The 26859-nt window shown below is 37.9% G+C and overlaps 1 protein-coding gene across 1 annotated transcript; it reads left to right on the top strand.

Annotated features, from left to right (window-relative positions):
* Positions 1–2728: 2728 nt before the first annotated feature.
* On the top strand, positions 2729–26859 carry LOC139133418 (DNA primase large subunit-like). The gene is made up of 14 exons (XM_070700006.1): positions 2729–3022; positions 4461–4567; positions 6015–6109; positions 7169–7289; positions 10486–10581; positions 12075–12131; positions 13170–13250; positions 13977–14120; positions 14930–15112; positions 16133–16259; positions 16952–17034; positions 23306–23374; positions 23761–23848; positions 25208–26859. Exons 1-14 carry the CDS (start codon positions 2854–2856, stop codon positions 25387–25389), a joined length of 1602 nt encoding a protein of 533 aa, XP_070556107.1. The 5' UTR covers positions 2729–2853; the 3' UTR covers positions 25390–26859.

Genomic DNA, 26859 nt, shown 5'->3' with positions numbered 1-26859 from the left:
GGTTTGATCTTTACCTGTCGTTGCGGAGGAATACGACAAACTATAGGCCTAAGTGGCAATACTACAAATCTGAAATTTGATTCGTTTTTGAACACATCCTCAACCCCTGTGTTCACAAATAATCTGATATTCACCGATAGCGGGCGTTGCACGGAGAATACGCGTATGATGCGCAAAGTTGGCCGGAACTTGGATACGTCCGATCGATCGGAAATCATGAGCCAAGCGCCTGACCGCACATTTGTTTTACGCCATTGTGTGTCAGGCAGATCATTGTCCCTTCTGCACGACTTAACTACCCAGATCGGCAATGTAGAGTGACCGGGAGTGTCTCTCCCTGCCCTTTGACTACACGGTGACTCAGTGATTTGTCGTTACCGATAAACTTCGTCTCCCTGCCCTAATAAAGCTATCGGAGATCCATGCTGGCCGACCAAAATTACCAATATCTTGAATCAAGGTATCGACAAACAAGATAAACACGGCATCTGGTTTCTTTGCTGTGACACCCAGACTAACCAGTGTACAATGTCGGTCAATTTTCACTGACTCCACAGTGTCACCACTATGCATGATTGATTCAGAAAAAGTGATCTCGGGAAATTTTGTCTCACAGACTCTGGAAAAGTTGTCAATGATGTCGAAAATGGTGAATACAGACACACACGCTGATATAAAAATCTGTGCGTGTATGTATTTTGTCTATTCTGTCATGATGGTATTTATATTCTCTCATATAAATATCTGAAGATTGCAAGATGCATGAGACTGGCAGTAACTTTATTATTTAAAACGCTCTGTTTTTTGCGTCGAACACTCATTTCCCACGAGGACTTCTGTACACTTGGGTATATATGTACACACACACACACACACACACACACACACATATATATATATATATATATATATATATATATATATATATATATATATATATATATATAGGATAAAGCCCGAGTACGAGGGCTCTTCTGGTATATAAAGTCCAACCCAACGATAAAATGTCGAGGCCGCAGGCCGAGACATTTTATCGTAGGGTTGGACTTTATATACCAGAAGAGCCCGAGTACGAGGGTTTTATCCGACTTAAAAACTATCGCCCCTAACTGATATATTTTCGTTTTCAATGTGTTTACGTCAACCGTCCCCCTTTGTCAATGTAACATGTTTAGGATATGAATAAAAACTTTTATTTGTGAAATACCTTCCAATGTAATGGAACATCCTATAAATGCCCTAGGGCACATTATATAAATGCCCTAGGGCACAGCAGATTTTGTGTTGCAGCTGGTTTCCGCTGTGTTACCAAATTTGAATATTAAAACGTACCAGATGTCTACAGAATATGACATGTTCACTTTTGATTGGACAGTACTTTACTACGGCGCTGTCATTCGTTTCTGGAATTTGATGACCAAGGCTTTACGAGTAAATAAAACACCCTGAATTGAGCACTCTGATTGGTCAATCAACAGTAGATAGTTTTTAAATATATATATCTATCTATATATCTATATATATCTATATATATCTATCTATCTATATCTATATGTATATATATATATATATATATATATATATATATATATATATATATATATATATATATATATATATATATATAATGTGAACCTTAAATATTGCTTGATATATATTAGCAAGTAAACCTAAGTCTTAAACGTTCTGTCTTGTTTTTGCTTTTGGGGTATCGGTTTTGCAAGGTAAAAGAAAAAAATTAAGGTAGGAGAAAATATCTTCTTTATTCTCTGTCGATTTCATAAGAGCGTGCTAAAATTAACTTATAATCCTTTGAGTCTGTTCTACGAATGTAATCTACGAACAGTCAGAAAGGTTCCCAGACACTTCGCACCAAAACCACTTCGCACCATACCATCTCGTCCCATACCATTTCGCACCAAAACCACTTCGCACCAAAACAACCTCGTACCAAAACCACTTCGCCCCAAAAGTCACGTCGCCCCAAACCACTTCGCCCCCAAAACAACTGAAACAATGCCACTTTGCCCCATCATCGTAAACCATGTGCCTCTTTACGGCAACAGCTTAGCGCTACCCGTTAAGAGATTTTTGCGTAGGTCAGCGGAGCGGAAATTATTGCTCTGGCTCGCGAGAATGCTTTGCCCCAAACTTATCGCCAACCGGCAAAGCGGAAAATAACCAACCACTACCATCGAAGTTTTCATAACCTTTCTGTCATCCCAGGACTGAAATCTTGAAAGTGTACAAATTTCGAGAAAATTACATCGTGCAATTCCGCGCACGGCACCTGAGTTGTAGCATTGATTGAGAAGTTTGCATTGCGTGTTTCTTTTTTCTAATATACCGTTATGGTTTCATGCAACAATAAATGGTTCGTGGTGGCCCAAATGTCCTGACACATTAATGCTTCCAAGTTGCAGGTTAAAACAATGTTATGATACGTCGTGGCATCGTTGTTTTAGGACGAGTTGATGGTACAATACTTTGGGCGAAGTGGTTTTAGTTCGAGGTGGTACTTGGGGCGAAGTGGCGTTGGACGAAGTAGTACTTGGGACGAGGTGGTTTTGGTGCGAAATGGTTTTGGGACGAAGTTGTGTGGGGCGAACTGGTTTTGGTGCGAAGTGTCTGGACCAACAGTCAGAAATACTCCAGTCAGTTATCCTATGGCCAAAGAGTGTTGATTCATTTCCTCGAAAAATCTCGAGGGATAACGCGAGAACTCGGCTAGTGATACCAAGTGCGCATGCGTAAACAGTGAATTAAAAAGTATGGCGCCAAAGTCGATGTAAATAATTATTTACACATTTACTGTGCTGCAGTTTCGTAATTTGGTCTTAAATCTTAGATATCATGGAATTCGGCGGGGTAAAGAAAGTTAGGCGCGGAAGGAAATCAACAGTATTAACGGGTGATCGCCGTCAGGGACAGTACACTCACAATCTCCAGTTTTACACCGTTCCGCCGGTCGACAACATTTCACTGAGCGAGTTCGAAGACTATGCCATAGAACGATTGAAAGGTGAGTAAAACAGTCAAACACTGAACCCACCTTTGCCCGGCTCTCATAGATTTTGTAACAATCAATGACATTTGAAGTTTCTGTTTTAGGTCGGTTATTATTAAGTCCCTTAAATGATGAAATAAGTAGTCTGTAGAGGTCGAAATCTTGTTGTACTTCACATTGCTGCCGTACAGTACACGTCACGCGTCAGTAGCTCGAGGTTTTGCCAGGTTGTGGGTTGGACGAGTCCAAGCCAAAACCCCATGCAAAACCTCGAGCTACTGTACTGCACCATGGATGCCAAAAGAGTTCCCTTTTTTACATCCATGACTGGTATAAGATTATACCAAATCCAGCTGTGGGCGAATAGTTGTGCTTTTTAGTAGTTTTCTGTCTGACTCGTTGTACCTCCATGGTCCCACCACTACAGGCGTGATGTTTTCTGGGTAGTTTCTAAAAGTGTAGTTTATTCTACGTTTCGACGTTCTCTTCCGTAGCGTCGAAACGTAGAATAAACTACACTTATAGAAACTACCCAGAAAACATCACGCCTGTGTCCACTACAGGCGAAAAGTCGTCGAAGTCAAAATCAGCTCGTAAACAGGTAAAGGGCAGAAAACTCGCCCCCCCCCCCCCCCCCCAGCTGTGCTTGTCAGCAAAGCTACACTCTTGACCCACACCTTTTTTTAGCTGCAGTGCTGTCGCTCGAGGTTTTGCCTCGGTATGGTCGTCTGACCCACATACCAAGGCAAAACCTCAAGCTACAGTACAGGACTGCAGCTACACCAAGACTTGCCATATGCCAGTGTCTCTGCCTTTGGCTAGCTACCTACAACAGCTTCCACTATACAATCAGCTTTCCTCAACTACACACATTTTCGGGGGGGGGGGGGGGGGGGGGGGGGGTGCGCTACATCTGAAAGTATCACAGTTAGTATTTGCATTTAAAATATCGTTATGTATCACGCAGTATACTTACAAAGTAATATGGACATAGCACACCTGGGCTGTGAGACTGGAAGAGTTAGATTGAGGTGTCCAGTCATGTAGTCATGCTTTATTTTGAACAAAATTACAATTGTGTTTGTAAAATAACAGCTGTTCGTGACTACAAGCTACAATTTGAAAAATATACCCTCCCGTTTATTAGTTTTTCCCACTCCTGATCAGAAAATCTTCCTGCTTCCCTCCCCTCTACAAAACCCCATCGTCATCTTTACTCCCAACCGTCATCTTTACTCCCCACTGTCATCTCCAGAATATGATTTCCCACTTGCATCTCTTTACCAGACGCTCCCCCCTTCCATTGATAAATAAAGACAAATTACACTCCCTGTGTACCCATTGTGCCGTTTTTCAGTTGCCCCATGAACATTAGAGCAAGGAAAATTTCCCTGCTTGCAAAAAAAAGAAAAGGAAAAATTAAAATAAATACCCTTTCTTTTTTCATGCGCAGTTCTGAAACACATCGAGTCGTCTGGAATCAAGTATGTAAAAGGAAGTGAAAAATATCTGGAAGCCATGAAAGACCTGAGAAAATTGATGCCTGTTGCCAGCAGAATGGTAAGAATGATCACTCTGTCCGTAACTTTCTTATCACTTAGACTTGTTGTTAATGTTCTTTACAAGTATTAAAGTCTGGATTCTGTTTAACATTCTCTAGTAGAGTGATGCAAATACTTTCAAAGAATAGACTGTGCTCGGGGCATCCTTTTGTTGATGACAATTTCTGAAATTATTTCAGAGAAAATCCAAAATGCAATCTTGCCCTGGGGATAATTCCTTGTAGACTGCATGCTGTGGTACTAGGCAGGGCTGGAAATTGAGTTGTGTGGTATTCCCTCGTCCACCAGACAACCAAAGCTTACCTTGGCACCTCTACATGATCATTTCTGGAAATGGTTGTCTATTGGGAGCACTGCTCATTCACAATTCTTGAAATAGTGCTGTAATATTTGAAGGCCCCTGAAATCACAGGTACTGTAAACATGATTTTTATGGACTACAAAAGCTGTAAAGCTGTTGGAACAGACCAACCGAAATGGCTGGAAATATGGTTTTGGCTCAATAGTTCACTGAGTTGGCTGATTTGGAAGTGATACACAGTCTGGCAGGGAAAGGGTGAAAGTAGTGTGCACCTGGAAATTGAAAGTCTTTAACTTTTGTTTAAACTTTCTGCATGGAAGCTTTTGCTTTAGACCATTCCTTTTCAAAATCAAGAATAAAAATCAGGGGTCACAACTCAAAATTTTGTACTAGAGTAGAGAAATAAATTCCCCACAATATTTACTGACGTTTTTAATTCAAAATGGCCATCATCCACGTGTTGACTGTATGGGAAAAAAATCAAATCATTACTCATGCACTTTTCACAAAAATAAACCAATGAAAAATATATTTACTCCTCAAACTTCAACAGAACCCAAACAAGTGGTAGACCAAAAAAGTGTACATGTAAAAGTTTGAGAATCCAAATATCTATCCTGGAGGTGCATACTGCCTTTGTGTACATATGTCTGCTGTGGTTTCTTTTCTATGTCCATAACTGTACCTGCATATATTTCCTATCAAAACTGCTCTTCAGTATGATCCTGTTGTTATGTTTGGATAAGTAGACCTCTAGAATAGAAACGGGGAAGTAGGGTTCTACAGTGAGTGAAACTCACACTGTCAGGCATAGGCATACAACGTTGAAAACCATAATTAACCCGTTGAGTGCTGTATTTATCCCGCCAAAATTTTAGTGCAACATTTTACCAATTTTTATGAACTTTTCTGTAATTTAATTTTTTCTGATAATTTTGAACCACATGAACACAACATTTCATACATGTAGGTCAGAGTTTTTTATCAAAATTTTGGCAAAAATCTGACAAAAATTGACTTTATAAGGGTGACAAAAATTGACTTTGGTGCTCAGACGGTTAAAGATTGCAAAATGTAAGGTTGCTCTGCTCCTAAGAATTCCAACAGCAGTGATGATGCACACTTCCCTCCATTTTCTCCTCAGACAAAGCTTGAAAAGGAAGAGACGGATAATGAGTATGATGACAGAAGAAAAGATCACATCTCTCATTTTATCCTCAGACTGGCCTACTGTAGATCGTAAGTAACTTTTAGATAATAAAATGGAAATGTAAGTTGAAATGTGAGTAGAAAATGCAATGTAAACATTCATTTGTAATATTGAGATACTTTCTCAGAAAAAATTTCATTGTCCTTTGAGTGCTGTAATTTTCCCAAAAAAATTTTAAATGCAACGTTTACCAATTTTTATGAATTTTTCTGTAATTTTTCTTTATACTCTCGGACCAAATTGACGCTGCTTTTCATTGGCTACAGTTTTTAATCAAAATTGTTAGAAAAATCTGGTAAAATATTGCCTTGATCTTAAATAAAATTGTCTTGATTATGTTTTATATAGGCAATAAGTGTTAAAATGTAGCAAAACGGAAAAAATTATAAAATGTAATTGCACTCTTTCAGAGGAAAATTGAAGAATTTCACAGCAGTTTGGCACGTGGTACAGTGTGTGGTCAGTTTTCCTTGAAAAAACGCCAGAATATCAACAACCAGTTTATGCTGTATTTCTCAATGGAATATAGCAGTGTTGCAGCCAGGACGCTCCCTCGCAACAATATGCCCAAAATGGAACCCATTGTCCCTCATTCTCACATACTGCAGGCCACCTCAGCTGCAGTCATGAGTAGACTGTGCACTGTGTTGGGTGTAATCTGCAAATAATATGTGATACTGACAATGACCTTTGCTTTGTATGATTAGTTTGAGGGCTGCTATTTTCATACTTTTGGAGCACAGATTAGAATGCTACACTTGAGATTGAACTTGCTTGTACATGTTGTCAGACTGAGCTCTCTGATTGGCAGATACATGTAGGGTATTATGTATACCAGCTGCTTCAATTACTTGCTTGAAATTCAAGCGTAGTGAAGCGGTCCTGGTAGTTTGAATGTTGTTTTGTGAAACAAATTTCTCTTAATATGTAATACAGAATTTGGTTAAAAACTGATGCATGCTGTCCCCAAAATGTGCAAAATGTCCTCCAAAATAATCAGTAGGGGGGCAATGTCCGCTGATTTATAATTCCTGGTTGCAACACTGATATAGTATGGTTTATCTTTTAAATTTCCTGACTTCATACAGGGATGAGCTTAGGAGATGGTTCATCGCACAAGAACTAGATCTGTTCCGGTATCGTTTTCAGAATGAATCCAAAGACAGCATCACGAGATTTCTGGAACAGAACAATCTACATTATAAGCCAGTAAGTTGGAAGTACATGTTAGACGTGAAGAAGATGACACCAATGCTTAAAATCTACGAAGCCATTTCCTTGTTCTCAACAGCTTGAAAAATCAGAAGAGTGATTAATTTACATAACAATGTTTACTTTGCATATTCATTTATTTGAAGATATACTCTTATTTATGGTTAGTAAGATATGAATAGATTGCTCAAAAATTGGAGGGGTGGCCAACCTGTAAATCCCCTCATGGATCACAGAAGAATGGGTTGTACCATTAATTTACAGTGCTGAATGTCTTCTTGCAACTTGAAAGCCCTGTTAGCCGTATCTTTTGACCTTGAACAATTACCATAATCTGAGGGATGTGTTGGATTGCCTTTATTGAGCATTATTGCTTTAAAAATGTACAGGCTGAGTTGACAAGCCGGATACTGTGTATCTCAACATGCTTTGGGGTGGGGTAGAACTAAAACTTTACGTTTACATTAACCCTCTGAGTACTGTAATTTTTCCCGCCAAAATTCTTTTGTAAAATTTTACCAATTTCTTAGGAATTTTCGGTAATTCTTTTGACAATTTTGGACCAACTGGCCATTACTTCCATTCAATCAATCAATCAAGACTTTATTCATCTCAAACACTGGGCAATTAAAATGGTGACTGAGAAAACGTACCACAGTTTTTGATCAAAAATTTGGAAAAAGTCTGAAAAAATTTGTGTGGGTTATGTATTTTATAAAGGCGGCAAAATTTGATTTTGGCACTCAAAGGGTTAAAAACAAAAACAGCGGAAAAAATTGTCAAAGTTAGCACTACTTTCATCTCAATTGACATCCACTTTAAGAGTTCAGAAATTGTAAAAGGTAAACCAGAACTCTACTCTCACCACAACAATCAATTTAATTTTGACATTGTGCAGACACTGGGAAGGTTGTCGTGAGCCAGATATCAAAACAGCTGTTCCCAAGATAACACATAACATTATTAATGTGCAAGCGATAAAAAAAGTTAAAAGTTGTTACATTTTGTCATTTTTCACAAATCTGACACATTTCACAAAGTCTAGACAGTTTTTATCGCACTTTCACATTGTGTTACAATAGTACTTGAACAGTAGATTAATGGTTTCTGATGCCCCTGACAAGAAGTTGAAAATATGTTTTATCGGCTTGATTACAAATACATGTGCGTTGAAAGTATTAGCTGTACATGTATCTTCACCCACAATCCTCAATGTTTCACTGCTTCAGTGCGACCCTATTTCCACATGTCCCCCTACCCTGGTTGAGGTAGAATGATCATCAAATTCAGATATTGGGAATCTAAAATATTTCCAATGCTCATTTTGAAGCATGCAGAGTAAATAAAGTTTTCACCGGCTTATTTTTGTGAAAATCGAAATTGTCATTTCTCCCATAGAGTATAGTATAAGTAAAACAGGGCCTGCGGCCATTTTGAATTTTAAGTGTTTGGAATAATTTGCAAGTTGGTCACCTGTTTTTCTACCGTACTACCAAATTTTTCACAGTGATCCCTGACTTTTATTCTGGATTTTGAAAGGGAGGTTTAAATTTCCCTCCCCTCCTTCAGTAGGATATCTGAAAGGGGAGAATTTGAAAGTACAGTCGGAAAATGCACGAGAGGCCAAAGGGGAGAGATACTTTTAATGCAATTGCAACAGTTTTCATGGCAAAAAGTTGTTTGTTTTTGAAACTCATGCATCTTTCAGACATTTCTGGTATGAAATTCCTGTAAAACCTAAAATTTTACTTTGGCTTCTGTAAGCTTGTGTGTTTTACCTGTAGAAATCCACCATATTGAAAATATAGTTGACTTTTATGACTACGTGTGGCAACATTGTATTTAAAGTACCGATAATTGAAAGTGTGAAAATCAAAACGGATCTGACTGCAAGTCATGGAAACAAATACAGGCACACAAAAAGACAAAATGTTTGCATATTTTTATCAAGTCACACACTTGATTCAGAGTTCAGCCTTCAATGGTGATTAGTGCCATGATAGGATTACTACTTTATCATAATGGTGGAAAGGTGACCTGCAATGAGGTCCGAAAATATGACTTTTTGTAACACACCCAAAGCTAACGTGATACGTTGAAACCCTTCCAATTGATAAGTTGTCTTTGATGTTTGATATTAAAATGGGCTGGTCACTGTATCACTTTCATTGATAAATGTAGCAAAACTCTCCATCATCTGTGGAAAAGGCAGGATTACACTGTTATGTGTCTGAGTCTCAATCAACACCTGGTTTTCCGTGTTATCACTGAGTATGTTTTCCCCTGCTCCGTACATATGTCACTTCTGTCTTGTTGCCATATCAATCCTGACAGTTCTTGCACCCTTCCCACTGTGCTGACTTTCATTACCATCGTCAGTGTTGTGTGTCTGCTCTTTCTAACTCCTTCATGTCTTTGACTGGTCCCATTTTCTTCTATTTTTGTGAAACATATATTTTTGCGATCACTGTCTCAAACTCTTGCTGTGGTGAGCAGTCAACTTATTACCCACAATGCATTGCAATATCATGTTATGTGTAGTCGCCCTCTTGCACAAGACATACATGTACATGTAAGCTATTTCGAGAATTGTTTTCCCTCAACTGTGATTTGCGCAAATTGCACATTTCAAGCTGTAGTCTGCCTTGTAGCCTGCACAAATTGGTGCACTTAACCATGTGTCCTAAACCATAGCCCAAACACAGGTTAGACACACCAAATAAAGCGTCTATCTGTATATTTGATGGTGACTTAAGTGTAGTAACCTGTGGAATTTGCTGTTGTTTCTAGTGACATCCCTCCCTCAGAAAAAGTCAAAATATTGCCTGTCATTCTGCTTCGGTGAAGCATAGACTCCCGAGAAAAACATTTTTCTCTAGGGTCTATGGGTGAAGTACGTGTATACACCCCAAATAACAGTCAATAACGTCCAGTGGTGGAATTTTATGTTCATGTTTTGAGGGCGGGTAAAGTATGAAAGAAGAATTTTTAAACATATCCAGATTAGAATGTGAAAGCGCCCCCTAAAATTTCAAGTCTAGTCCCTAATATTGCTGACTTTGGCACAACATGCTCTTTCCATGAACATGCAGAGAGGACAAAGTTGTGATACAGAGTTTTATATGTAATTATATTATGAAACCTGTACAGTGTAGTGTCTATAGTATTTTCTAACATGGCTTACATTTTTTAGATTCCAGATTCTGTAAGGAAAGAATTGGCCAGGAAGTTGGCTGACTCAAGTTACAATATGTCAGTTACAATTGCAGAAAACACAGACTTCTTCAAGGTAAGAAAGTGAAAGTTCCTTGAATTTTCTCGAACCTTAACTCCTAAGAAACAGAGAAAATGATTTACATGTACTTTTGAATGATCTCTATAGGGGAATGCAGGTGACAAATTTTTTAGTAGGCAAAACTCTGATCTCGTATTCATTTATTTCAATTGGGCCAAAGCCACGACTGAACAGGTTACCATAACAGCATTGTGAGTCTTACTTGGGGTATGGAGTGGGCAACTTGAGCAGTTACAGTACTTAAAAACAAAAATTGTGATGACTCAATTTGCCATAACTCGGTGCTAAACCTGAAGCAAGCTAAAATGCACAGATATTTTACAAGACTGCGGTAGAATGCATCAAGGGGAATGATATTTTGGACTCTTAAATTCTTACACTACTTTGCCGATCCGGGTGCTGGTCTGGACTCATCTTGAAGCTAGTACATGTAACTCTAATTGTTCCAACCAAAATTTTAGTGCAACATTTTTACCAATTTTTATGAATTTTCCGTAATTTTTTGATAACTTTTGGACCAAATGGACATCACATTTCATTGGCTACATCTGTTATAAAAATTTTGACAAAAATTCTGAAAAAAATTGACTGGAGTATATTTTCTAAAGGTGACAAAAATTGACTTTGGCGCTGAAGGGTTAATTAAACAACTGAATTTTCACCATCTTTTTTTTGTGAAACTCAAAAATGTAATTTTTCCACTTTGAGTTTAGGATGTAGGCCATTTGTGATTTCAAAAATTGTTAAATTGTGGCTGTTTCTCAAGTACCAAATTTAGCACAGCAACCTAAGACCCAATTCTTGATTATGAAAGAGATTGGTTAAACTAAAATTCAAATTTTCAGTTTTTGATGCTCATACTACTACCGTAAGATATATTAAAAGTTTGCAGTAGTTTGATAGCAAAACTTGGAATTGTAAGAAAGATGACACCAGTCCCATGCTCTCTATAAATTATTGTCTATATTTGTATCAGGTGACCCTAAGGGCCAATAACTAACTTCTGATGACTTTTAACTGTTTTTGAATTAATGTAACTACAGTTTTGTTCTACCCCTCCCCCCATGCAGGAGACAATTGGTAGTTTGTAATATCAGCCTGTACATGTGTAGACTGCATTGTTATTGTTGACAAGAGAATTCTGGTCCAGACTAGAAGTCTGACGTTAACAATAACAGTGCATTTTACACATATGTATAGACACTGTGACAGTGTTGACAAGGTAAATAGTTGGTGTTTCCAGGTGATTTGGGGAGTAGAACAAGAACTTACAATTGACATAAAAATGAAAACTTTGAAAAAAAATCATCAAGTGTTCCAGCATCTGGCCCTTTAATTTAGCTACATGCATTTTTACTTTCATCATTTACTTACCATTCATCAAAATGATAATGAAATACACGTTTCATCATTTGCATACATAACATTCATTGTCAAATGTCTATTTCCTTTGTTACTTTGTTAAATAATGTAATGTATTATTTTAGGTACCTTTCACTGAAGCATTGGATCTTGTGAAGTCAAGAAAGGTCTACTTGGAAAGGGTATGTATAGGTTAAAAAGATTAAAATATATGTATGATGTTTTTGCAGATATTATGATCATAATATCACAAGAAACATTTTATTTTTCCAGTGTTCTCTCTGTTTGGTTTTGCTATTCTTTCAAAATTACTTTGCTGGGATGAGCAAAGAAATATCCAACATTCAAACAGACATTGAAACCCTGCAGTTCAATAAATTGTGTTCAAGTAGGGATTTTAGCCAAGGCTTTAACCACCCCCTTCACCACAATGGTTTTGTCCAAAATCCATTGTTATCAGTGGTGACTTTTTTACGATGGGATGAATAGATTAAATGCAGGGGAGATGTGGTTGGCATTTCATAGAACTCTACCACTGAGGGCGCTGTTGCAAGAGATTGCCACATTTTCTTGCATGTCATTGTGATGTAGAAAAGTTTGGAAGGGGCTGGCAACAAAGATGGATAGGCAGCCAACATTCATACTTTTTCTACAATTTTACATGTTTAATTTGATGATGTAAACATAGCTTGCCACATGTTGAAATTATCGTGGCAGTTCAACAATGCCAGTCATCATGGTCTCCATCACTGATACCAATTATCATAATAACACTGGTCTTGACATGATTTCTTAGGAAATAGTCCGCCTTACATAGCATTACGTATATAACGACATCATAGTGTCTTGAATTAGCCAGAGTAGCAAATATTGAAAGGGGTGCTTTCACTTGTTCAGTTTGGAGTGCATGCATGCATGATTGGTCAGAAATCACGTAATGACTCTGAATCACCAATTTTCCTGAATGAATAGCTAAAACCTGATGACTATGGGTGCTGAACTATGACCCTACAACTGGAAAAAGGGTAACCAGTGCAAGTTATGAAAATTTTTTGACAGTATGTGTATGACCTCTGGAGAAAACACTATATCGAAAATAAAAAAACATTGCATGAATGTCATGAAAAGACAAAGAAATATTTCAGGCACCAAATATTTATTGCAGTATTCTCATTGTTATTTGAACAATTTACAAATACTTTTCATTTCTTATCTTTCAGGGTTTTGCATACGTTCCCAGATCAGATTTGGTATCCATTGTACTAAGTGCATTTCGTTCAAATCTTTCACATGCACTGGCAGTAAGTATTAAGTTTTTGAAATGCAGTGCTGGAGAGAGCTCAATGGTATTTTGATAATTGTTGTCAGAGCATATAAAGTTTGAAGCGTGCATCGTCCTCACATACCCATTACATTTACTATACTCACATATGAGGGTATGATAGCCTTTCTCTGAGAATATTTACTTTCCCACTGTTGGAGTGTTGCCTTTCCTCTTGGAGTACTTGGTTCAACCCTATTTTTTTTCAACAAAACAGTTTGATCAGTTTACTTTGAAATAGGGATGAAAAAGTGGTGTTTTACCCTACGGATGCTGTGCACTGGCTTAAGATAGCATGCACCTGGAAAATGAAAGATTTAAACTTTTGCTTGAACTTTCCTAATGAAACTTTCAACCATTCTCATACCAAATCAGGAATAAATATCAGGGGTCACAATGCAAAGTTTGGCACCAGAGAAACAAATTACCTAACATTTACTGATTATTTGGAATTCAAAATGGTCACCATCCCTGTGTTAACTATATTGGGAAAAGTAAAATTTTCGATTTTTGAAAAACTAAGATGCGGAAAATGTTTCTTACCCCGAGAGCTTTAAAATGAACCCCCACAAGTGGTATATCAGAAAAGAATTGTTGAAATTTGAGGGTTTAAATATCTGTCCCTGAGGCGCATTCTACCTTAAATGTTCTGAAAAACAAGGCAATGCATACAAAGGTTTGATACTAACCATGTCTGTGCTTTCAGTTGACTGCCAGGTCTGTGCCGTACTTAGAAGAGGACAGTCGTCTGCTGCCTCTGCTGACTTCACTCAGTCGGCAGTACCTTGGACAGGAGTACACATCAAAGAAAGGTACAGGAGACAAGATCAGCATAGATCAAATTGAATCAGTAAGTAATGCTTGGACAATGTTACACGCAGCAAAGCCTCCATGGCGCTTGAAGATATTTATATTTTTGTCCAAATGAAATGCAGAAGTTTATTTATGAAGTATCTTCATAGCTGTCTCTATTATGACAAGCATTCGATTTGTGAAAAGATCTACTCAAATATATGAGTTTTTCCTGAATTTTTAAATGCTAATTTATAAGTGCTACTGAGATAGTCACACCAATTTTATGGTACAAGTTTCGGCAAGACTGAACAAGCCTGTGCTCACATGGAACAATTCTACATGTACAAATCCACATTATCTTAGAGGGTCCAGTCTTTTCAAAAAGTTATGGAGGGTCCCCTAAGAAACTCCAAATGTCTTCATAATGAAGATTGATTCCAGTATTCTCCTTAGAAATTTTTTGTGACATTTAAAGTTTCTTTTGTCGTGCCCTAAGCTTTACTGGCTCTGGGGAGAACAGAAATTCATGAAGCCAGAATTTCCTCAATTGACTCCAGAGAATCAGAAATATCAGATATTGAGATGTGTGACCTAAAAAACTGTAAGAAGTCTACCATTTCAACCATAGGGACTTTATAATAATTGTAACGATTTTTACTGATCTGATCAGATTGCTGCTAGAATATCATAATAACACTCAAGTGTAGCAGATTAAGAATTTTGTCAAAATCTTGAAAATGTTTGCAATGAAATACGCTAAAAATTTGTAATATATTTCATGGAATGGCCACCAACTTGTCATACCCAACCCAGTGTAAATTTTAAATTACTGAAGTAAGACTGTGCATTATGTTTAACTTTCAGCTGTCAAAGAAATCATTTCCACTCTGCATGAGGCAGCTGCACGAAGCCCTCCGTCAGGAACACCATCTCCGCCACTGGGGGCGCATGCAGTATGGTCTCTTCCTCAAGGGCATTGGGATCACATTAGACGATGCCCTCAGGTTCTGGAGGGCAGAGTTCACTAAGAAGGTCGACCCCGACAAGGTATGTTACCATCAGCTACAATTTTTGATAGATTTTCTGGAAATTTTGGTATTTTTTGTGAAATAAATGTCTCAAAAGTCATGTTGATTTTTTGTGGTGTGCAAATTGTTGTCACAGCCTACATATATATAATACAGCCTTTGTATGTTGTGGTGGCCAGGTTTATACTAACATGATTGGAACTAATTTCGGAGAATAGGATCTTTCAGTTTTATAAAAAGTATTAGGTGCCCTACAGCCGAAAGTTGCAATATTACCAATTACCCATAAAAACTAGTGAATTGCAAAAAAAGAAAAGTAGATGAGTAACTCATAGCCAAGTACTTTAAATGGAAATGTCAATTGTTGATGAATGATGGTTTTGTTAAGGTTTAGGGAAATTGGTGAACGGCTTGGTTACTCACAATTACTATTTGCACAATCTTTTAACATGGTTGTCCATGTATACAAATGAGAAAAGCCAGTAAAACAACTTTGTAATCACAGTATTGCTGACTTGTTTTGTGCCACTCACAAAATCACACAGATTTCAATTTGTCATCTCAACACAGAATGTCACATGTCATTGGTGCCTGTTCATCATAATTTTGACAGACATGGTATCGAGAAATTTTTTGTGCAAACTATGTTATGAAATGACATTAAGAACCTCAAGATTCTCCATACAAAGACATGGTGCTATTTGTTAGAAAAATGAACTTTCAATGTTACCAAAGGTTTTCAACTGGATTAAATCTTGATTTTTACCCAGACTTTTGTTGTAATTTTCTTGAAAACTTGCTCCCATTAGGGTCTATAAATTAACTGACATTTATATTATGTAATTGAACCCAATTCCCTGAAAGTGGTCAAACTGATTCATTGACGTACTGATCATCTTGAACAGACTAATGTCTTGGTATTTAGATTACTCATTAGACAACCTCTCTAATTTTTCTGCCAAACCGAGAAGCATAAATTCCTTCTATTAGTTGATTATATCCATAGTTCTATCAGTAGCTTCTCTGATTTTCTCGTCAGTTTGACAAATCGTACGCCTACAACATCCGTCACAACTATGGCAAGGAAGGGAAGAGGGCCGATTACACTCCATACAGCTGTATGAAGATTATCATGAACAATGCTCCAGCCACTGGTGATCATCATGGTAAGGGCAGCCATTTTGTCTAATTCCATGGGTCAGGTCAGGTCAGGTTGCGTCATCACAAGGGTCAGGTCTGGTCACAGTGTGTCATGACAAAGGGAGGTCATGTGTCATTTGTAGGTCAAATCAGGTCATGTCATTACATGGGCGAGGTCGTATCATTGCCATCTATGTGACGTGATCTTGCGCATGTCTCTATGGGAATTTTGTTGACTGTAAATAGAATTCTGATTAATGCGCCTGTTGGAATATGAATTCTTTTTGGATTATTCACACACAGTGACAGTGATAATGTTATCTGTGAGGTTATGAAATCAAAACAGCTTTTTTTTGTGGAGGAAAACCAAAGTATTGTAATGTGTGCTTTTTCTGAAAAATCCTCTTCATTGTCAATTGAAATCATAGTTTGTCTGTTTTAACCTGTTCACCCCAATTCCTTGTAAACAAGTCCACAACCACCATTGACAACAAAGAGTTTGGGCCAAACCATGGTTGTGAAAGGGTTAAGTCACTAGGGGAAACAACAATATTTAAGGTTGGTTTCAGTAGATTTTTGTATATCACTGTTCAGCCATGGGAACATTGTGATCCCTGAAGTTCGATACATTTGTGGATTGAAGTCAAAAGCTACCTTTTGACTCGGCATTAGAGTTTGAACAAAAAAATCATAATTGCACTCTGCGTTTGTTTTTTAGGATGTCCATTCCGCCATTCTGATGCAAGTCTGTTGAAGCAGAGACTGGCGTCTTACGGCGTCTCCAAGGAAGGAATCAATGAGGTGAGGTTTCAGATAACAGTCTTTTTCTGTCTTGGCTGTAGTGTGATGAGGTGTATGCAAATGAACATGGATGGTATGCATAATTACCAATTAGCCAATCATATGTCATTGGAGATTTGACATGATGTGATATTACAGGTGGAAAAAATGGCACTTTAAAAGTATACAGTCACCTGTAATCTAAATATGCCTATATATGGTCAAAAGGGCGTTCCTTGGTATTCAAAATGCCCATGTGAGGGCGCTGTTTTTAAAAAGCGGCCACCCGCTTAAAATCTGTGATTGGTTAGATTTTCTCTTTCTATGGTAACTGCGGCAAAATTGGAACAGGTGACAGTATACCTTTAAGTTTAACATGTTCAAAATGTTCAGTGTTTTGCGATTAACAGTTCCTGATTTTAACATTTTAACATTTTGAATAGAGGACAATGCAAAATATTAAGCTTGGCTGTTTAAATAATTTCTATATCAATATAACTACATAAATTAATAAACTTAATGCAAACAAGATAACATATACATGACCGAAAAATTCCATTAGATGAATAAATGATGAAGTTTTACGTTGTCTTGAATTTTTGACTTCAACAGATTTTATATATGCAGGGCTGTCAATATAGCCGGTCACCGGCGGCAAATCGCCGTCTGACACAGGTCTTGCCGCCGCCTGTTTTCCCTATTCAAGGCCTGCAATAATGATCTTTACACACGTTATGAATTCTTTCCTGTCCCAATTCTACCGTTGGCTGCGCTGTGCTACAGAGGCGCAGCCCCTAAGGCTCGTTGGTAGCTGATTTCTGATTGGTTTCAATCGGTACTGTCAAAAAGCTTTACGTGTTCTGATTGGTTTTACGGACGTACATGATCGATATGGCTACGAAAAGAACGACAGCCACGTTGGATTATAGGTCCAAAAAAGACCCGAGAGGCTTACACTAGCTCTGGATATAAATGTATGTTCATATTTGTATATTTTCCTGAGAGAATTTAGTGATCATGGGTTCAATCCATCTATGGTATAGCCATCTTCGCTTGCCAAGGCCTGCTGTTCGGGCAGCTGGATGCTTCCCGAAATCAGGCCTTGGCCGATCGAGCCCACATATCGTGGTTTGTAAGGCGCCACCACAAGACTGTAAGAAGACCTGTAACTAGCCAATCAGCGTTCGCTTTCGTTTTTTACATTTCATTTCTAATTCTTCCCGTACGCATTCAAAGCGAGAGTGTAAATTTGTAACACTGTCTTGCAGCTTAGCTAAAGTATTTACTTTTGCGAAACATGGTTTACAAATATACTTCGATCCAACACGATCGTCAAGTCCTCCGCAAACTTCGTTTAGAATGCCAAGTAAGTGACTGAGAAACATTGATGTGAAGATTGTTCGTCGATCTACGTCGCAGTTGCACACTCTGCACTTGCCGGCGGCATCTTGGATTTCTCTGTTTATGTAACGCGTGCTGTGATTGGTCGACATGATACTTGCTGTGTTCGCGCTGCCCATTCGCCACGTTCGCAAATGCGAATTGAAATCAGCAGTGGCGAAGAAAAATCGATCCTAATTCGCCACAGTGGCGAAAGTGATTTTTGTTGAAAAAATTCCGCAAAATAAGCAAAAACGTGGGTTTTTTTAGTCTTTTGTTGATCTGCGCTTCTCTTTCGGCGATTCGCGAAAAAACTATATCCACTTCCGTATTGTTCTCTCCGACGTACGCAATTGCAATCGAGCCAAGTCTCGCGAGAGATTTGACGTCAATTTGTATAGTGTACAGCATGCACATAAATGACTATCGCGAGAATTGAAAATGCAGGCTAGGCAGAGGCAATCGAGCCCTAGTCTCGCGATAAATTTGACGTCATTTTGTCTAGTGTACAGCAAGCAAAGCGAACACTCGTGAGAATTGAAACTTTTGCAACAGCAGACACACGCATTTTAATCGTGGTCACAAAGTTCGGTGTTGAAATTTATTTGCATCGTGGTCTAGACGTTCCGTGTTGCGCATTTTAATCGAGGTCTTATTTTAATGGTGGTCGATTTGCATCGCGGTCCTCATGGTCCCCTATTGATGTTAATTAAAATCGCCATCCCAGCGACGCATTCCGTGTTGTTGTCGATTTGCATCGCGGTCTCGACGTTCCGTTCCGTTCGCGACGTTCCGCGTATCCATGCTCAGTTGTGATTTTTTGGTTGATTTTGCCGTATTGTTTTTTCAGAAACATACGAAATTCGTCTAAGTTTTAAGAAACAATTAATTTCTCTAGGCGAGGACTATTCAAGCTCGTTGTATCCTCGCATTAAATTTACCGATTTTCTGTAATACAGTTATTTATGTGGTTTACGGAAATTTTTGTGACAGCTTCAGGTAAAAAGGTGAATTGGACAACATTTCATTTCTGTCAGGAAATCTTAGCGCGTACGTCTTGTGCAGGTGAACTCTACGGAATTTTCTGATATCAAAGATGTTTGCTAATTTACAATGATACTCATACTAGTACTTAACGAGATTTCCTGTCTAAATTCCCGCAAATCACCATGAAAATCTAAAAATTACTACACGGAATTAAGACTACATGTGGAAGTGTCGTTTGATGACGTTCCGAACGTCTGTGCCACATTTAAGAGACGTCTTGTATGACGTGACAAAGATGCTACGGTGTACTGATGGAACGTAATTACGTGTAACCAAACTTCTATTTTAATCGCAGTCCGAACGTTCAGTGTTGCTGTCACGCTGTTGATTTGCATCGCGGTCCAAACCTTCCGTGTTGCAGTTCATGTTAATCGTGGTCTCAACGTTGCGTGCTGCTGTCGATTTGCATCGGGGTCTAGCCCTGCGTACGATGCTGTGTGTTCCGCTACAGCTAATCGCCCCGCTCACTCGCTTTGTGGTGAGTGGGGCGATTAGCTGTAGCGGAACACACAGCATCGTACGCAGGGCTACATCGGGGTCCAGAATCAAGCAATTTCCAGTGTTAAAATGAAGACAATTGGATACAAGGTTGATGTGTTGATAGTTTATTCTTGTGCATGCAACCGACATTGGAGATTATAGCATTATAGAAAGCTTTGTTTTCGTAAAAATGTGTGGCTAATAAAATTTGTCTGTGGCTAATAAAATTTGAAAACTATTCGCCACGTGGCTAACTGCTTTCCAAACCCAGCGCTAACACAGCCTGATTTTCAAGTTCTATCAAATTTCCTTTGCACAGTATATCAGCGTGATCACGCACGGCGTAGTAAGTGGGAAGACTCCTGTCTGGCTAACGAGCCGTGCGAGCGGACGATGTGGTAGAGACATGCAATGTAGATTTCACGCCGCGTCTGAGCAAAGTGCCATAGCATTACGTGTATTTAGCGACTGGAATTTTTGATTTGTTTTCCGTTTGCAGATCGTGAACACTCTTTACAATGAGTAAGAATCGTTTACTCAGCGCAAAAAACCAACTTTGTGGGGATTGACATAATTTTTAGTGAGTTTTGACTACCACTGAATTTGTTTGCACCAAGCCGCCGTTCTATGAAATGTATTCTTGTACATGTACATGCTGTGTCCTGTGGTTATTTCGAAGGCCCGAGTATTGAAGTTTGATAAATATTTTCCGACATCCGAAATCTTTCCTCAAAAGCAAATATCGGTATTCCGATCCTTCAAAATCATTTACCAAGACCAACATTTTTTAATGTTTAGGGCAATCACAAAATTTAGCTAGGCTTGACTATATACTTTTGCGGTATCTTGCACGTACGTGCGGCGGTAAACCATGTTTTGAATATGGATATATCATGCATGTAGTGAGCCTACCCACTCTGACTTCTGTGAAGGATATCAGAATAGATAGTCATCAGGAGAAAAGATTTGATCGTTAACTTTCACGCGCAAGGATTTACTACGTAAATAAATCAACATATTCTCAATCTTGTCGATTGAGAGGCCGACTGACAACGAAGCCACGCAATTTCATTAGCGGATGTAAACTTGAGTATGTAATTGTTTGTATGACGTAGCGTCTACTCAAATTGTCTCTGGTAATGGTCTCGTATTTACCCCATTACATTTGTAAATTTTCACACTGGAAATTCATAGCCGGTAACTCTGAGGAGAGGTCTTGAAACAGACAAAATAAAATTACAGCAGTATCAACCAGACGTAGATCGGAATTTTTTGTCGTGACGTTATGACATCAGTTTTGCAGTGGGGACAAGATTTTTTCAATTCTAATACGATTAGCTGTTTTTGAATGGGAACGTATAACAATTATTGAATTACTTTCTGCAGATGTTCTTTCTTAAGAAATAGTGTCTGCAGGTGTAGTTTTCAAAGCTACATCTGAAGGAATAGTTTTTGCAGATGTAGTTTCTGAAGCTACTGTTTCATCAGCCTGAGAATCACACAATATTGAGGTATTGTCAGCTGGTACTGCCATACAAGCCTTGGGCTTAGATGAGTACTCAGTGATTCTGATTATGGTTCAGATTATGATCTTTATTAAGCAGGTTGTAATTCAACAGAATTTGTATGCAAATAATAATAACCTGGTGTATCAATAAACATATAAACTCTGTAATACTTCTGTTTGTCTTTCATAATTTATTTCACAAGATTCAATTTCATGTTACTTTTGATACTTCAGTTATAATAAACTTGACAGTAAATTGCCCTCAAAGGTGCCATCACAGGCCACCAATTGAAGATGAATAATTAGAAAAGCTTCAGCTTCAGGAGGGGGGACACCCCGCTCCTGGCCTCCCCCCGCGTGCGCTTGCGCGCACGCCTTGCTCCGCTTCGCTCCGCACAAGGCTGTACCCTCCTGTTCTTTCACTTGTACCCTTCTATTTTGAAAAACATTGACAGCCCTGTATATGTTGGGATTTGGTTCCACAAAGTAACTCCAAACAATTTTATTAAATATGGCCTGCATTAGTGTTATATTTAGGGATACAGAAACTTTCCTTGTCTTTCAACTGAGTCTGATAGGAGTGTTTTAATATTTGAAAAGTACAGTGAAACCTGTCTAAACTGAACCCTGTCTAAACTGGAAACCTGTCTAAACTGAACCCTTTTCCAAGTCCCATTCCAATAGAACTCTATGTTAAAAGGACCTCTATAAACCAAACACCTCTCCAAACTGAACAATTTTCTCAGTCCCTGAAGGGTTCGGTTTAGACAGGTTTTACTGTACCATTGAATTACTGGAGGAAAATTTCCCCTTTGCCTTTAAGTGAGTGGTGTTGTTCAAAGTGTGTTGCTTATTATTAAAGGCATACAGTCACCTGTAATCTAAATATGCCTATATATGGTCAAAAGGGCGTTCCTTGGTATTCAAAATGCCCATGTGAGGGCGCTGTTTTTAAAAAGCGGCCACCCGCTTAAAATCTGTGATTGGTTAGATTTTCTCTTTCTATGGTAACTGCGGCAAAATTGGAACAGGTGACAGTATACCTTCAATAAATAGATGGTTTACCATTGTGTAATTCACGTGAACTATATCACTTTGGTAGTGTAAAAATTCCTTTCATAATGCCATTCGAAATTTGCACAAAATATGAGATAACATGGCCACATTGAAATATTCTAAAGCAGTATTGTAATTATTGCTATCCATTTATGTCCCGAGATTTTGCTTTCTAAAGTGATTAATGGCTCATACATAAGTTCCCTTAATGAGAAAACTTTCACATTAAGACATTAATCCGTTGGGGGCGCAATACACTGTTTTCCTCTCAGGATTATTAGCAGGAAGTGTAGTGTGAATAACCGTGCAATCAGTGTTGACCTTCTGGCAGCAAGTGTTAATACATGACAGAAGTGTCATAAAAATTTGTCTTTATGGAATAGAGTACACGACACTCTCTGAACATAGCTTTACTGAAATTGCTTTACTTGTGTTTTTAGGTTTGGCATATTCATAGATAGTTGCATGGTTTGTGTGTCAGGCTTACACAAGTAACTCATGTACCCTAAATTTTCAGTGTGTACTTGAATCTCAGAATCTTACTCCACACAGGAACATAATCTTTGGTCAAATAAACAGTTTTGTCGAATTTTCATCATAAAGAGCAGTTCTGTGTTCAAAATCAACAATCATAATGGACATGTGTATATGATTCTGATTTGTGTCAATCGGTTTCTGTTATTATACCGAGATGATCTTTAGTACAATGACTGTGTGGTACCGGTTGAAAGTGAACTCCACTGGTCTACAGAAGAACAGACACAGCAACACAAGCCTGTCAATCAGAAATGATTCATTTGTGTTTTTCCCTTTCTACAACAGATCATGAATTACGTCAATGGAGGACACTACCAGCTGGCATGTACAAAGTATTTTGACTATACGCACAATGTAAGTTGACCATCAACTGTTCTTCCTTCCTGTGTGTGTGTGTGGAATGGAATCAGTCCCATGTTATATATGTTGTGTAGGATGAATGCATTTGTACATGTATAGCAGCATGTGACCTCAGTGTGATGCCATTGTAATTATGGAAAAATGACTGTAAATTGCACTGATCACAATCAAATGTTTAGTTTTGTTACTTAATATGGCATGCTGTACACAACATTGGTCGCAACTTTAATTAGTTCAGATAAATTTTATTGTTCAATTTCGTCAAATCTTCAGTATTATTTTGGTTTGTCTGCAATATCTGTGCATATGAAAGTTTGCCTCTTCAGTCACTTCTACTGTCAACAGAAAATGTTTTTGTTTTGGCTTCTCTACTTGATCAGGTTGAAGATTCAGGTTTAGGACTGAACCACCCTAATCAATATTTTGATGAAAGTCAAAGACTGCTGAATCCATTGAGTGATAAAAAGGGTAAGTGTCGTGATAGCAAATATTAGGGTTAGGGATTTTGGCCAGGAAGCTGGTGATAGTTGATGTGTGGGTAAGGGAGTAAACTGCAACATTAACCCTTTGAGTGCCAAGTCAATTTTTCGTCGCCTTTACAAAATATACCCCCGTCAAATTTTTTCAGATTTTTGCCAAAATTTTGATAAAAAGCTGAAGCTAATTGAATGTGATGTCTGTTTGCTCCAAAATTATGAAAATAATTACAGAAAAATTGATAAAAATTGGTTACATGTTGCGCTAAAATTTTGGTGGGAAAAATTACAGCACTCAAAGGATTAACTACCCTGTTCACCCCCAATTCCGTGTAGGCAGGTTCACACTTACCATTTATAACAATGTATTTGGGCCAAACCATGGCGATGAAAGGGGTTAATGTATGTGGGGGAGTTGTAATGCAATAGCATAACATGCCTCAGAATTCCCTAAAATCTCATCAAAACCTTTCTTAAATAGTCCTGGACACATAAGATGTACTATTCCTAGAAAGATCTCTTTAAGAAATCAATCTAGTTTTAAGTAAAATGTGCTTACTGTAGATACTGCTTTGGAATGCTCAAAAATGTCTTGTTGCACAAACACTTCCAGAAGAGGTCCTCTATGTCTCAAAAATTAATACTCCTGGAAAAAATGGATTAAAACTTCCTGGGAAGAAATTGAATTTTTCTGTGACCCTGACACCAGAAATTTGGTTTGGGAAAGTCATGATCCGTATCATCGTAGGCAGGGCATTGTATTCAAGTGTAAGTGAATTTAAAATGGATTTGATTTGATGACAAGTTAGAGTGGGGAATTCAGAAATGTTGTATACAACATGGGAATGTGATAGACTCTATGGTGAATAACGTCAGAGAATAGGTATTGCTTGAATAATAATCAACTCTCTAGAAAGTTTTGATTCCTGTGCTATCAATTTTGTTGTATAGATCTGATTACATTTTTCAATGTGATATTGATGTTTGCAGTGAGTCGTCAGCGTGGAAATATTATGTTGTTTAAACTGTTAGTGGGGGTTGTAAATAAATTTTTTCAAAAAAAGCCGAGGGCATTCACCAATGATTATGGGTGTGTTGGAGCTGACTGAAGTAATTTTTAGAAGCATATAACCCTTGCATAACCATAGTTTAGCCCAGACCTTCTGTTATTAATAATGTGGACCTGTTCATGGGGGTTTTGGGTGGACAGGTTAAAGATATTTCATGTAAGACTTTACAGAAAATTGAAAAGTTCCATATCAATTCAGAGTTGATTGATTCCTTGAGGTTGTGAGAAATACTTTGTCTGTACAAATGATAACTTTTCACCCATCTCCCATGGTTGCTGCAGGTCTATCCAGTCAGTCCTCGTCTCACAAGGGTACACCTTATTCTCAGAGGAGCACACAGAGCTCCCAGCAGACACCGGGAGTCAAGAACGAGGTAGAAGATGACTTTGGTGACCTAGAAATGAGCTTTGAGGATATCAGCAATATAGAAGCAATAGAGAAAGAGGCACTGATGTCTTCATAAGTTTGTTTTTGTTCTCATAAATTGTAAATTATATGGTCCATCAGCTGTAACTTTGATGTTTATTCACCAATTTTTGTCCTGTTTTAAAAAAATCCAAAATCATGTCTAGATGCCAAGTGTTCATCTTGTCAAAACAGCCTATATTCTTGGTACCGTAAATACGATTTTGTCACCTTAGTGGGTCATAAAAGTCTCAGGCGATTGACCACATTTTCAATATGGCAGATTTCTACAGGTAGAACACATAAGATTACAGAAGCCACAGTAAAATTTTTGGTGATACAGGAATTTACTGCCAGAAATGCCTAAAAAGATGAAAAGATAAATGAATTCAGCTCGTGTCATGAACAAACAGAACTTTTTGAAGAATCCCAGCTTTGAAGAGAATTCCTTTGTCAACAGTGACTTTGCTTTATTATATACAGTGCACTGTCTGTGCAAGGCTTCGCAGAACACAGATAATTAAAATGTAAGCAAAATAAATCAAATGTACAACAACTACTTACCTGTTTCTTTGCCAAGTTAATATTTTGTTGTATTTCCAACAGCAACTATCTGTGTAGATATCAGATAATAGCTTGTCTTCAATGGAAGGTCTTATCATCACATGTCTTTTCAATAAAGTCACAAACATTTACATTGAAACAATGTTGTTTTTCCATTCAGTTCATTGATGAGTATGTCCTGTGGATCACAGTTTTAGTGATGGCTTGCCAAGAGTTAGACATGCTCATGTAGTTTCCTTGCAGGCAACCAATTGAGATACGAAAAAGAATGTGAATACAATCTTTCATATCCTTTAAATTCACTCAATTTTACATGGGATCTCAACTTTCAGTTATCAATTATTTCTATTTACTGTAGTTGTAAAAAAAGTTGCTTGTCGTTGTCCGCAGTGTATGTCAATTTGAAATGTTCAAAACAAAGACGATGTTTATTTTGACATCAACCCTTTGAGCTCCAAAATGAATTTTTTCCACCTTTATAAAATATAACTCAGGCTATTTTTGTCAAAATTTTTCTGAAATTTTAAAAACCACATGTCAGTGGTTGGAATTGTATACACAGCACTGAATGTCCTCTTTTAGGATATTGTACCGGTAAAATATGGCAAGTTTTGAAAATGATGGGAAGAGCTGAATTTAGTTCCCATTCTGACCCAAAATAAATCTTGTAGTGTAAATACTACCGCATTCTGTTAAAGTCCCAATACCTGTGAATGTGTAATAAACCGATCTCATGATATCTTCAGTTTTTCAGGGGTTTTCTTTGAATAAGACCCATTAAAGACTGAAAGAGTGCATAACACTATCAGAAGTGTCGAATGGCATGTAAATTCAAACGTTTTAACATTTTAGATTTCCCGCCATTTTCAAAAACTAATAATGTGACAGAGAAAGTAAAGATTACAACAACAAAATGTGGCAATTGTGTGTTGTACATTCAAATAAATGGAATCACGCTTGTTTC

Source organism: Ptychodera flava, chromosome 5 (assembly GCF_041260155.1).
Source record: "Ptychodera flava strain L36383 chromosome 5, AS_Pfla_20210202, whole genome shotgun sequence".
Classification (NCBI taxonomy): Eukaryota; Metazoa; Hemichordata; class Enteropneusta; family Ptychoderidae; genus Ptychodera; species Ptychodera flava.
This window is presented reverse-complemented; position numbering and strand designations above follow the sequence as displayed.